Raw genomic sequence first — 13,966 nt, forward strand, 5'->3', positions numbered from 1 at the left:
TATATATATATTAAAATGTAATTTATTTCTGTAAAGCAAAGTTGAGTTTTCAGAATCATTACTCCAGTCTTCAGTATCACATGAGCCTTCAGAAATCATTATAATATGCTAATAATTTCTAATAATAATAATATTTAAATAATTAAAATAATCATTCTAATAATTTTTTTTTGGTGTTTGGCTTAGTGTTATGTTAGAATCATTATTATACTCATACCTTTTGTTCTTTAATATTTTGAATTGTTTTTATCTTTATTTTTTGTTTTTCATTTAAATGTTAAGTTTTGAACTTTTGTTGTATGCATTTGTCATTTTTATTTAATCTCTTTATTTTTAAAATGTGTATAGGTAGTATTTATAAAGTTTTAGCTTTTAGTTTTGGATCTGTTTTTAGTTGTTTTAATACTACAATTGATTGCTTCTGTTGTCCTCATTTGTAAGTCGCTTTGGATAAAAGCATCTAATAAATGACTAAATAAATAAATAAATATGCTGATTTGCTGCTCAAGAAACATTTCTGATTATTATCAATGTTGAAAACAGTTGTGCTGCACAATATTTTTTTGGGAAACTGATACATTTTATTTTTCAGCGTCCACCGAAAGTTCAAAAGAACAGCGTTTATTTGAAATTGTAATGTTTTGTAACATTATAAAAGTCTTTACTGTCACTTTTAATCAATTTCATTTAAATTTAATGTAATTTTTTGTATCAAAGTGATAATTTTTTGCATTATTTTTTACAGGCGTGGACTTTGCCGACATACGTGGCCGATTTGGGGAGGAATTCTTTGGCTTGTGTCTGGAGGAGAACGAGAGGGTTCTGCGAGCTCTCGGAGGAAACCTGCAGGACTTTTTCAATGGTTTCGACGCTCTTCTAGAACACATCAGAACGTCCTGCGGTCGCCGAGCGTTGTCCGAGGCTCCTTCTTTCCTATGCAAAGACGCTCCTCAGGAGAGCGAAGAGACGAACGCGGAAAGCGACGTGGGACGGACTCTTCTCCTCCACTGCTTCAACCCTGACACTACTGTGGGTGTGGCCATGCCGGGCTTGATCCGAGCCGCTGCACGACGCATCTACCAATCAGAAGTTTCGGTTGAGGAAGCTCCTCCCACGTGGCTGCACACGGCCAATGAGGACAGCGAGCTCTCTGCTGACTCCTCCCCATCTTCATCTCCATCTCCGCCATCATCTTCATCTCCCGCCTGTTTGTCCTTCCTCATTCAAGAGGTTCGGACTCAACCCACATCCTCGTTGTCGCACACCGCCGCATCTCGCCAGCTGTCGCGCTCGCCGCTGGATTTGCGCATCGGTCTAAGCACGTTTTGCCGGGCCTTTCCCTTTCACCTGGTTCTGGGACCCAACATGGAGGTCCTGCAGGTCGGGGAGGGGCTTCGAAAACAGGCCAAGAGTGACCCGCACCGGACGCTCACCTTCAACAACAGCTTTGAGCTGGTTTCTCCCAGAATCCCCTGTTCCTTCCAGAACATTCTGCTCCGGCTGTCCACGCCGTTCACCATTCGTACGCGACCTGACGGATCGGCACTCGACAGCAGAGAGAAGGTAAGAGAATCAGTTGGGTAAAAGATGTGAATTTGTGTTTGTTTAGGTGCGAAATATGCTCTTATTAACTCAACAGCATGAGTCATCATCGTTCAGAATTTGTGAAAAACCTGTTAATTGAAATAAAGCTGAAATAAAATAGAAGTTGAAAAAATGTAACGTAAATTTTAAAATGTTGCATTGGCAACTAACTAAAATAAGTTTAGGGATGCACGATATTGGATTTTTGCCGATATCGGATATGCCGATAATTTTCATCTCTTTTTGGCCGATAGCCGATGCCGATATATAATTATTTTTCATTTTTGTTAGTTTTTAACAAGAACTTATTTGTTAGAAATAAATGAACAATAATAAAGTTATTTTATAATGACAGTACATTGAAGATTTGAAGATAACTATAAATAAACTATATATTAATCACTGCATTTCTTTTCAGAAAGATGCAGTTTAAAGATGCACCTTAACATTTTATTTTATGATTTAACATTTGTAAATAGTCTAAAGCAAAAGAGTTGTAAAAATTCTTAAACATAATTTGTTTAAAAAATACAACATATTACACATTAATGAATACATCAGTATATATAAAATTATTTAATTTAAAATTAAAAGGAATTAAAACTCCTTACTGAGCGGGAGTTTTACGTTACTAAAATTATGAACTGAAATAAAACTAAAACTATTTAGAAATATATATTTTAAAAAAATGACAAAAGCACATAAAATTACTAAGAAAAAAAAATTAAAACATAGAAAAAGCTACTTTAATATTAATAATAGTTTATAAATAACATTAAAATAGGCTAACACTGATTTCGACATGATTTTGGCCGGAATTAAATAGACTTGTTCATATTTCTTCTCATTTTCACATCTCAAGAAAGATTTTAGCCCTGGTTCTACAAAATAAAGAGCAAAGTCAACTCTCAGCTTGAGTCCAAATGCATTAAAGCTAATTAACATTTACAATGATCCATATGTAAATCAGTTATCTTCATAATCCTTTAATTGGCTTGAAGAAAATCCCAGGTCTCCCTCTAATAATTACAACATTGTGGGGGTGTTCATGTACGCTCATTTCATAAATATGATCGTTCTCACATGACTTGAAGGCAGCATTAGACAGTAGGAACGTGTCCTAATTACAGAGTTTGCCATCGCTAAAAACTGTTGCCAAGCCCGCAGGATTATTTCCTAAATCTGTGCAGATTATTATGAAATGATTTGGACAGAGCTGTAGTTTATGTTCTGATGCCATTCAACCTGGAGAGGAGCTTTACCACACACACACACACACACACATGCGCGCGCGCACACACACACACACACACACACACACTCACACACACACACAGCGCTGGCTCAGTGCTGGTAACCGGAAGGACACTGGTTCGAATCCCACGAGGAGCGAATCGTGTAATATCAGGACTCTTCACTAAATTGATTTTTAACTGTAGTTTGTAAAGCTTTATAGATAGCTTTATAGAAATATAGATGTACGTAATATATCTGCACTGCAAATGTAAATATTTAAAAAAAAATTGCGTTGATTTGTCAACAGTGAATCTTACTGAAGAATTTCTTTGCAATCCCTATGGAGAAATTGAATGGGAACCATGCAGGACTGGTTTTGCTTCAGAACCCAGATTTAAGTATTATTGAATCAAAACATTCAAATGTAATAATAAGAATAATAAATATTCAATAATATACAAAGCTGACACAGTGTTATTTTAGTACCACTGAGATACTATTAGCCTATAGTTTTTATTAATATTTAGAATTAGGTTTTATTTTTATATTTTATGCTTTAATTTAAATTTAATTTAATGTTTTTTGTTGTTTTTAATTATTGTTTTTAATTATTTAAATTAAATTTGAATATTTTGAATTTTATTCATTTTTTTATTATTATTTTGGATTAGTTTTTATTTGTATATTTTCTGTTTTCTTTTCAATTTTAGTTATATATATTTTTTTATTCAGTATATTTTTTATTAAGTTTTATTTCAGTTTTAGCTGTAGTTATTTTAGCACTTAAACTAAAAGAAAATGAAAAACAATGCCATGGCAACTAGCTGAAATAAAATAAGCAAAAATAGTTAATTCAGCTTCATTTAAAAAAATAATAATAATCAGAACCCAGATTAAAGTGTTGATTAAATTGAAATCTTTAAAAACATCAAATGTATTAATATTTCCAAGAATGTAATACAATAATATGCTAAATTTATAACATGAATTTCTGAATAGGGAAATTGACAATATTAATGTTATTTTATTGTATTTCAGCTTTATATCAATTAACAAAATGTTTCTAAATAGTTTTGCTCAATTACTATGCATTTTCTCCCTTTTTTAAATTTTTATAGATAGGAGTCAAAAATACAGTACAAAATTATGAAAGTACTGGATACATTCAGTCCAACTGACTTCCTGTTTGTATTGTCATTTTTCATGAAATCCTTCCTTTTCATTGTGTAATCCTAACTATGTATGATTATATGACATTGTATTATTCGCATTATTTTTCTTGCTGTCACATCAGAACTGAAACTCACTTTCTGCTCACCAACACCGAAATACTTCAAAAGCAGTGATACATTTCAGAGTTCCGTCTCGATTCACGTCATTTAGCAGGAGCTTTTATTTTTACCCAGAATAAGCTGCAGGGTGCTGATGGCAGGAACAGGGCGTCCCGCTGGAGACAGCAGTGCCTCGCTCTGGGGTACAGTGGTGATTGTGTTAGGAGAAACTTAGGAACAAAGCACTTTTCTTCAAGCTGTGTGTGTGTGTGTGTGTGTGTGTGCGTGCGTAAGCTGGTTACTGGGCTGAGGATGATAAATGTGAACAAATATGAATAAACAGCATAACACTGTGTCAGCACTAAGAAAGCGTGATGCAATGCGACAAAAATAGATTATAATCAACAGTGTGGACAGCTGCATTCATTGTCATGGGAGGGCTCTAGTTTTGTTTGATCACATTACATTTCTCAGTGTTATTATTATAGTATTATTAATTTTATTTTATCATATAAATAACATGTTTTTATTTTTATATTTTCTGTTTTTATTTGAATTTGAATTTAAGTTGTTATGTATTTAAGTAGTTATTTTGTTGTGTTATTTCTTTTATTTCTCTATATAGTTTGTATTATTATTATTTTTATTTCATTTTTAGTTATTTTAGTGCATCAAACTAAACTAAATGAAAATGAGAAATGTTGCCCTGGCAGTTATCTGAAATATAACAAGTTTAAGTGTTTTAAAATTACATTTTATTTCAGTTAACATTTATTTTGTTTAAAATTACAGCTGTTTTTTTAATGTTTTTTTTAATGTTTTTTATGTTTTTGGATTTTGTCAACTATAATTATAATACCCTGGTATGACGCAACAAAAATGGAAACAAATTAGCATAATATTATATCTGTCTTAAATAGTGTACAATAACAGAAATCATGCATCTAAATTCATATTATGTTAAAAATACTATGTAAAAGGCGCCCATATTATTTCTGAATTGTTCATCTGTTTACATTTTCAATTAATATTGACCAACATCCATGCAGAACAGTGTTATTTTAGTATTATTTATATACCGTTATAGTTTTTATTAATATTTTAATATTCTCATTTTGCATTTCATTTTAGTTAACATTTTTATCATTTTGTTTTGTGCTTATGTCCTTTTTATTAGTTATTGTTCTTTTTAAACTATTTAGGTTTAATTTGTTAATTAATTTCGTTTAATTTATTCATTTATTTAAGCATATGTCTGTATCTCATTTTTAGTTTTTGTTTATTTCTAACTTATTTCAGTTAGCCATTTCTAAGTTAGATTTTCATCTAATATTTATATATTATTTTAAGTTTACAAAAATATTTAAGATTTAAGTACTAATGTAATAAAAAAAACAATTATATTAAATATTAATTTAAATACATTTACAACTTTTTTTAAGATGTATATATTTATTTATTTCAAATATTAACAATTTAGTTTTAGTTAACGGTAATAACCCTGACGCAGATGCAAACTGAATGTGACTACGAGGTCAATGCTATCGATACATCAGTATGAATTGTATGAATAGTAACGCTCTTTCTCTGATTAGCAACTCGTTGCGCTCTGGAGTGCAAATGTCTTTTTAAAGCTCCCCTCTTCAGCCCTCGTTCTCTTTAATCTGTTGTTCTTTGAAGGATGGTGTTGTCAGATCTGATGTGTGTAAACGTGTTTTAGTGTGTCACAGAAAGCCGTTTGTTGTCTTGTCATGTAAAACGCCGCTACATTTGAAAGCTCTGAATCAAGGTGGCTTTGCATACAGACAAGATAAATAATTAAACAGAGGAACAGATGATGAAATGAAAGTCAGGTGTCAGTTGCATCAGCGTGTCTGTTCTCCGCACCTGTAGCATCTGCAGAGACAAACTGATTCAGCAGTAAATCTGTGCTCTGACTGTGTCGACCGCTGACTGTCTTCATGTGTTATGAGCAAACTGTTGTCTCTCAACTGATTTCACAGCCAAAACAAGAGGTTGTTTGTTATTATTGTGAATATTATTTTATTAATCAAAGTAATGAAATGTGCTTCCATCTATTTTTTCATTCATCTATTCATCCATCCATCCATCCTTCTATCTATCCATCTGTCCATCTGTCATACATTCTCTTTCCATCCATCCATTCCTCCATTCCTACCATCCATCCACCCCTCCATCCTTCAATCGTTTGTTCTGTTATTCTATCATTCTATCCATCGTTCCATCCATCCATCTATCCATCGTTCTATCTATCATTCCATCCATCCATCGTCCAACCCATCCATCCATCCATCCATTCATAATTCATTGTCATTCTATCATTCCATCCATTCATTCTGTCATTCTATCATTCCATCCATCCATCATTCATTCTGTCATTCTATCGTTCCATCCATCCATCATTCATTCTGTCGTTCTATCGTTCCATCCATCCATCTGTTATTCATTCTGTCATTCCATCATTCCATCCATCCATCCAACCATCCATCCATCATTTGTTCTATCGTTCCTTCCTTCCATCCATCCATCCATCCGTCATTCGTTCTGTCATTCTATCGTTCCATCCATCCATCCATCCATCCAACCATCCATCCATCATTTGTTCTATCGTTCCTTCCTTCCATCCATCCACCCATCTGTCATTCGTTCTGTCATTCTATCGTTCCATCCATCCATCTGTTATTCATTCTGTCGTTCCATCATTCCATCCATCCATCCATCCATCCATCCAACCATCCATCCATCATTTGTTCTATCGTTCCTTCCTTCCATCCATCCATCCATTCATCCGTCATTCGTTCTGTCATTCTATCATTCCATCCATCCATACGTCATTCGTTCTGTAATTCTATCGTTCCATCCATCCATCTGTTATTCATTCTGTCATTCCATCATTCCATCCATCCATCCATCCATCCAACCATCCATCCATCATTTGTTCTATCGTTCCTTCCTTCCATCCATCCATCCATTCATCCGTCATTCGTTCTGTCATTCTATCGTTCCATCCATCCATACGTCATTCGTTCTCTCATTCTATCGTTCCATCCATCCATCTGTTATTCATTCTGTCATTCCATCGTTCCATTCATCCATCCAACATCCATCCATCATTTGTTCTATCATTTCTTCCTTCCATCCATCCATCCATCCATCCAGCCATCCGTCATTCATTCTGTCATTCTATCGTTCCATCCATCCATCCATCATTCATTCTGTCATTCTATCGTTCCATCCATCCATCTGTTATTCATTCTGTCATTCCATCGTTCCATCCATCCATCCAACCATCCATCCATCATTTGTTCTATCGTTCCTTCCTTCCTTCCATCCATCCATCCATCCCTCATTCGTTCTGTCATTCTATCGTTCCATCCATCCATTATTTGTTCTATTGATCCATCCAATCATTGTTCATGCTGTCATTCTATTGTTCCATCCATCCATCCGTTATTCATTCTGTCATTCCATCGTTCCATCCATCCATCCATCATTTGTTCTATCGTTCCTTCCTTCCATCCATCCATCATTCATTCTGTCATTCCATCGTTCCATCCATAGAGCCACTTGATTGGCTCTATCTCTCTCTCCTCTCCACCTGTATCTGGTGTGTGGTTGAGTGCACTGGCGCCATTGTCCTGTGACTGCCGTCGCATCATCCAAGTGGATGCTGCACACTGGTGGTGGATAAGGACCCCCCCCCCCCCGCCCCCCCCCCCCCCCCCTTTTTCCAATTCCCCTGTTATGACCACCATCTCCAGCTGACCGAGGTTAGCTGTAAAACCTTTTCAAACAGTCTCCTACTGGGCCCATGATGTTGTTGGTGGTTCTATGGCTAGATCATAGTAACCGCATGACTGATGGTCCGGTCAAAAATCCCCGAACAGAGCCCCGGCAATAAGGCTCGTGGTGGGTGAGTATGATCCATAGGTCATGAGAGTGTATACTAATGAGAGACTGAGGTGGTCATGTGTAATATATGTAAAGTTACCTGCAGCGGATGATCCGGTCAGAAAGATCCTCGGAGCAGAGCTCCAGCTCAGAGGTCATGGGGGTGAGTACGATCCAAATATCATGATATCTGTATATCGAGGACAGACCGAGATGGCTGTGTGTGTGTAACCATCTATAAGTTCCTTGCAGTGTTTCCCGGGACCTGTGCGGTTTTGTCCCTTGCTAGACGCCCGCAATGAGGTGCCGTTGCTGGGCTCAGAGGCCAGGTGCTCTACTTGCAGTAGGCGTGTCACTCGTCGACATACATCCAGACGGTAAGAAAAGCCGGGCTTCGGCTTCATACCTCCTGGATCATGCGGCCGATTACGGGCTCTTGCGGGAGCCTTCGTGAACATCGGGCCCCCGGTGCTACGCTGCAAGGCACCCGGACGGGCCTGGTCACCCCGAGGGGCTTCCTGGCCACCGGCGTACTCCTTCTTGCTGAGGCACAGGAGGTACGGGGGCATCACCAGGATCCTCCTGTGTAAGCTGTCCTAGGCAGGGCTCCCATCACTACTGAGATGTGCGAGCCGGCCTCTTCCGGCAGGCCGATATGGTCGGGTCTCCATGAACTTAAAATCCAGATAAGATGATAAGTGTCCACGTGAAGCAGGCTTTGCAAAGAAATCTCTCCAAATACCACACACGGGCGGGTTCAAGAGAGAGCCCCCCCCCCCCCCCCACATGATTGTAAAGCGCTTTTGGTGTACAGAAATAAACAATAAAGTGCTATATAAATGCATTATTCATTCATCATTCAAAGCAATCCTTTTATAAGCCAACATGTATTGTAAAGTAGAACATTTCAATTCATTTTAATCTGCTTAAAATCAAACTCAAGCTGCAGTTTCTCTTTTCTACCTCAGTACAAATTCAATTCAAACTCAGGAATTGAACTGGAGTTTGAAAGTCATTCTCAATGAATGATGCACCCTTGTGCTCTGGTGTGAGAATCTTTAGTGAGTTTCAACAAATTAGTGCTCAGGTATAAACTGCCGTAGAGAAATATACTGAGAGATTTTCAGCTTTATTCTGCTAGCGTCCACATCTTGAGATCAGGCTGATGATGATGATGATATGTGGAGTGATTGATCCTGAACGGTTTGTTATGGAAATCTGTGTGTGTGTGTGTGTGTTGAAGCCAGAGGAAGCATATGTCTGTATCTCAGGGCTGATTATATATTTATTGTATCGTTCTATAAACGGTTCCACTGCAGTGAAGCTTGAACTCTAGCCAGGACGGTTCCTGCAGGATTGTGCTGTGCTCAAACTCTCTCATCGCAGGAGGGAGAGATCAGCAGCTGCTGCTTCACTCAGAACTTCAGTGTTTGTTCTTTAATGGGTTTGTTACTCTGTGGGGCAAAATCATTAAACAGTCATGCTACTTTTGCATGTTATTTCAGCATAAAAATGTACACCTTATTCTCAAACCACCCACATTTCAGTTTAATCTGTGTCATGCATATTTAAATCCCTCATTTCTATGTATCAGAGTTACATGGATTGTGCCTTATTTACTAAAGTCAGCGGATTTGACTTTTTGCTGTTCCAGCGGTTATGCATAGTACAGCGGTTAGTATTTACTCAGAGTGTGGGTTATGGTTAGTACTGTGGTTAGTATTTACTCAGAGTGTGGGTTATGGTTAGTACAGTGGTTAGTATTTACTCAGAGTGTGGGTTATGGTTAGTACTGTGGTTAGTATTTACTCAGAGTGTGGGTTATGGTTAGTACAGCGGTTAGTATTTACTCAGAGTGTGGGTTATGCATAGTACAGCGGTTAGTATTTACTCAGAGTGTGGGTTATGGTTAGTACTGTGGTTAGTATTTACTCAGAGTGTGGGTTATGGTTAGTACAGTGGTTAGTATTTACTCAGAGTGTGGGTTATGGCTAGTACAGTGGTTAGTATTTACTCAGAGTGTGGGTTATGGTGTGAAGGGTAGTTAGTATTTTCTCAGAGTGTGGGTTATGGTTAGTACAGCGGTTAGTATTTACTCAGAGTGTGGGTTATGGTTAGTACAGTGGTTAGTATTTACTCAGAGTGTGGGTTATGGTTAGTACAGTGGTTAGTATTTACTCAGAGTGTGGGTTATGGTTAGTACAGTGGTTAGTAAATACTGCAGTGTTAAGTGTAGTATGTTGTTCAGTATCTCTAACTCCTCCTTTTAAAATCACTGTTATTGAAGCAGGACAATATGTAACTAGAACCCAAATCTGTTTTATTTTTTGACTTATTTATATATTATTTTATATTTATATAGTATATATTGATATCTTGGATTTAGCTTTTATTTTTATATTTTCAGGTTTTGTATTAGTTTTAGTAATTTCATGTGCTTTTGTAATTTTTATTAGCTTTTATATTTAGTAATTTTGTTGTAGCTTTCTAATTTTTCTTTAAAAAAATGTATTTAGTATTTAAGTTATATTTCATTATTTTATTCTGTTAATGTTTATTGTATTTCAAGTAACAAAAATAAAAAAAATTTTTTTTTTTGTAATTTTAGTACTTCAACTAGTACTTCAGTTAGTTGCCAAGGCAACATTTACAATTTAACATTTTCATTTCATTTCAACTTGATGTACAGTACTAAAACTGAAAACAAAGTGTATAAAAACTATATGGACAACATGAACAACCTAATAAATATGTCAAAAACACACAACAAAATTACTAAATCTTTATTTAAATATAAAAATTTTAATTAATTCAAAAGATTTGTAAAAACTTTAATAGGATCTCAATGAGACTTAACGGTGAAAAGTTTTTTAAGTGCAAGTTTTTCATCTAATATTTATATTTTATTTTATTTCAGCTTTATTTAAATTAACAAAAAAAAATATTACAGGCTTTTGGAGGTGAAGAGAATTGGAAATGTACTTATTTACAAGGTTGCCATACAGAGACCTCTAAAAGATGCACGTGTGTGTAGATGTGAACACTTGAAACATGAAAGCAAAACTGTGTGGTATACAAGCGTGTGTGCATCTGCTGGATGATTGTGCAAAGGGCTACAGTCCTGTGATCGTCATAGAAACAAGGAAGTTTCAGAGTGATGAGACGGAGTACAGAAGTGTACAATCTCTCTCTCTCTCACACACACACACACACACACACACACACATGGCCCAATCTTGCAGCACACTGCATTATTTAAGCAGAACTCTCCATCTCTGCATAATACATCTATACAGCTGGGACTGAGGCGAGGAAACACACACACATGCATTTTTGTAAACATACACACACTTCTTCATAATGAACTTTCCGTTCACACCCGAAATTCTCTATTGCCTTCATCAGAGCGTGTGAACAAGCAGACAGTGTGTGAATTCGATATCTCTGTCCTGTTACGTAACGGGCCGTGGGCTCTGATGAGCATAAGCTTTGCAGCATCCTGTGAAATAAGTTTGATGAAGTACTAAAATGACTCAAATTAAAACTGAAAGAAAAAAAAATTAAAGCTGGAAATATATATTATGTAAAAAATGAAAATGAAAACAAATGTTTTGTAATTTGTATTAGTTTAAAAGAAAATAATATTAATGTATTTTATTTACATAACAAAATTGCTAAAACTTAAATACATTAAAGGTAAATAGAAATAAACTAATAAAAATGACAAAAAAGCATAACAAAATTTTAACACTCAAACTTAAATTATAATAAAAATGTTTTTTAGTTGTCTATATATTTTTTATAAATTTTTATTTCTTTTTTTATTAATTTTTATTTTATTGTTATTTTAGTTAAACTATAAAAAACTAAGTTTTTTTTTATATTTGATTTTGTTTCAGTTCATATATATTTTCAAATAACAAAAATGTTTTTGTTTTTACTTTAACTATAACGACCCTGCTTTTATTTAGCTTTCATTTATTTCAGCTTTTTTTTATTTTAGTACTTCAACTTCAACTTCAAACTTATTTCAGTTAGTTGCCAAGGCAACATTTCTAATTGTCATTTAGTTTAATTTGATGTACTAAAAAAACAAACAAAAGCAGAAATACAAATGAATAAAACTGTGCAGACAACAAAACAGCCTGATAAATATGACAAAAACACACAACAAAACTTTTTATTTTTCTTTACAAAAAATTGCTAAAACTTAAATAAAAATACGTTAACGCTAAATAGGAAAATTTATAAAAGTAATAATAAAATAATAAACACTAATAAAAACGGCAAAAGAGCATAACAGGATTACTAAAACTTAAATACAAAAACTGAAATTATAAAAAATGTATAAAAGCTAAATAAAACATTTGGAAACTGTACTAGTATATAAATAATACTAAAACAACACTACAGAACGTTGTGTGGATGCTCAGGGTCACTCGTGCAGGGATACATTCTCTGCTGCTAGGTGTTGTGGGATTTTTCAGCTGTTTTCTGGTCCAGCAGGTGAAAACGGTGCATCTGATCACTTAAATAACATGATTTGAGCAATCCATCATGTCTGCAGGAGTTACACGCTGAAATATAATGCTTTCTCCTAACAAATGTAGATTCATTGCATATTCTAGAATACTTGTTCAAGAACTCCTCCATAGCAACCAAATCCTAATAAAAGAACAGCCTCACTCTCCCTCTCCTCGAGCGATGTGATGAGATCTAGTGTGTGTGTGTGTGTGTGTGTGTGTGTTTGAAACATACGACATTAAAATGCTTTGTTGTTTTTCTTGAAAACCATGTAAACATATTACTGCGAGTGCGGTGTTGTGGGATTTTTCAGCTGTTTTCTGGTCCAGCAGGTGAAAACGGTGCATCTGATCACTTAAATAACATGATTTGAGCAATCCATCATGTCTGCAGGAGTTACACGCTGAAATATAATGCTTTCTCCTAACAAATGTAGATTCATTGCATATTCTAGAATACTTGTTCAAGAACTCCTCCATAGCAACCAAATCCTAATAAAAGAACAGCCTCACTCTCCCTCTCCTCGAGCGATGTGATGAGATCTAGTGTGTGTGTGTGTGTGTGTGTGTGTGTGTGTTTGAAACATACGACATTAAAATGCTTTGTTGTTTTTCTTGAAAACCATGTAAACATATTAATGCGAGTGCATCTTCATGGCAGCACAAACACGTCGGGCTTATTGCATTAATATGAATTCCCTACCAATAAATTGAATTTGTAATATGATATGCTTATTTGCTTTTCAATTTCAGCGCTTCACTTTTTTCTGTGTGTGTGTTTCAGGTGATGGAGCTCAAAGGTCAGATGCTTCACCTCCCAGAATCCAACTCCATCATGTTTCTGGGCTCGCCGCGTGTTGATAGGCTGGAGGAGCTCATGGGGCGGGGCTTACATCTGTCTGACATCCCTATTCATGATGCCACACGTGATGTCATTCTGGTGGGTGTGTCAATGAAACATCATTAGGCTTTCAATGAGTTTACTGTCAACAGCAATAGAGTTTGGCTAATGAACTGTTACTTGATGGAACTATTGTGATTATTACTATTAAAGGGGTCATATGGTGTTGCTAAAAAGAACATTATGTTGTGTATTTGGTGTAATGAAATGTGTTTATGTGGTTTAAAGTTCAAAAAACACATTATTTTCCACATACTGTACATTATTGTTTCTCCTCTATGCCCCGCCTTTCTGAAACGCGTCGATTTTTACAAAGCTCATCGGTCTGAAAAGCGAGGTGTGCTCTGATTGGCCAGCTATCCAGTGCGTTGTGATTGGCTGAATACCTCAAGCGTGTGACGGAAATGTTACGCCCCTTACCATACTGTGATGGAGCAACGAAAAAAAACATTAAAACCCATTATAAACGAGGCATTTGTTGCATCCAGTGGGGACATAATTACTGATTATAATGACTTATACTGTCTTTTTACACGTTG

The 13,966-nt window shown here is 35.6% G+C and overlaps 1 protein-coding gene across 1 annotated transcript in view; it reads left to right on the top strand.

The window, feature by feature from the left end:
- The window catches only part of LOC107566890 (guanylate cyclase soluble subunit alpha-2-like), a 34,262-nt gene that overhangs the window by 7,838 nt on the left and 12,458 nt on the right, over positions 1–13,966 (top strand). Inside the window, exons 4-5 of the mRNA XM_016252452.1 lie at positions 746–1,563; positions 13,311–13,466. Of these exons, the coding sequence (XP_016107938.1) occupies positions 746–1,563; positions 13,311–13,466 (974 nt within the window). The remainder of the gene's footprint in view (positions 1–745; positions 1,564–13,310; positions 13,467–13,966) is intronic.

The sequence above is a fragment of the Sinocyclocheilus grahami genome, unplaced genomic scaffold (genome assembly GCF_001515645.1).
Source record: "Sinocyclocheilus grahami isolate Dianchi unplaced genomic scaffold, SAMN03320097.WGS_v1.1 scaffold1110.1, whole genome shotgun sequence".
Lineage (NCBI taxonomy): Eukaryota > Metazoa > Chordata > Actinopteri > Cypriniformes > Cyprinidae > Sinocyclocheilus > Sinocyclocheilus grahami.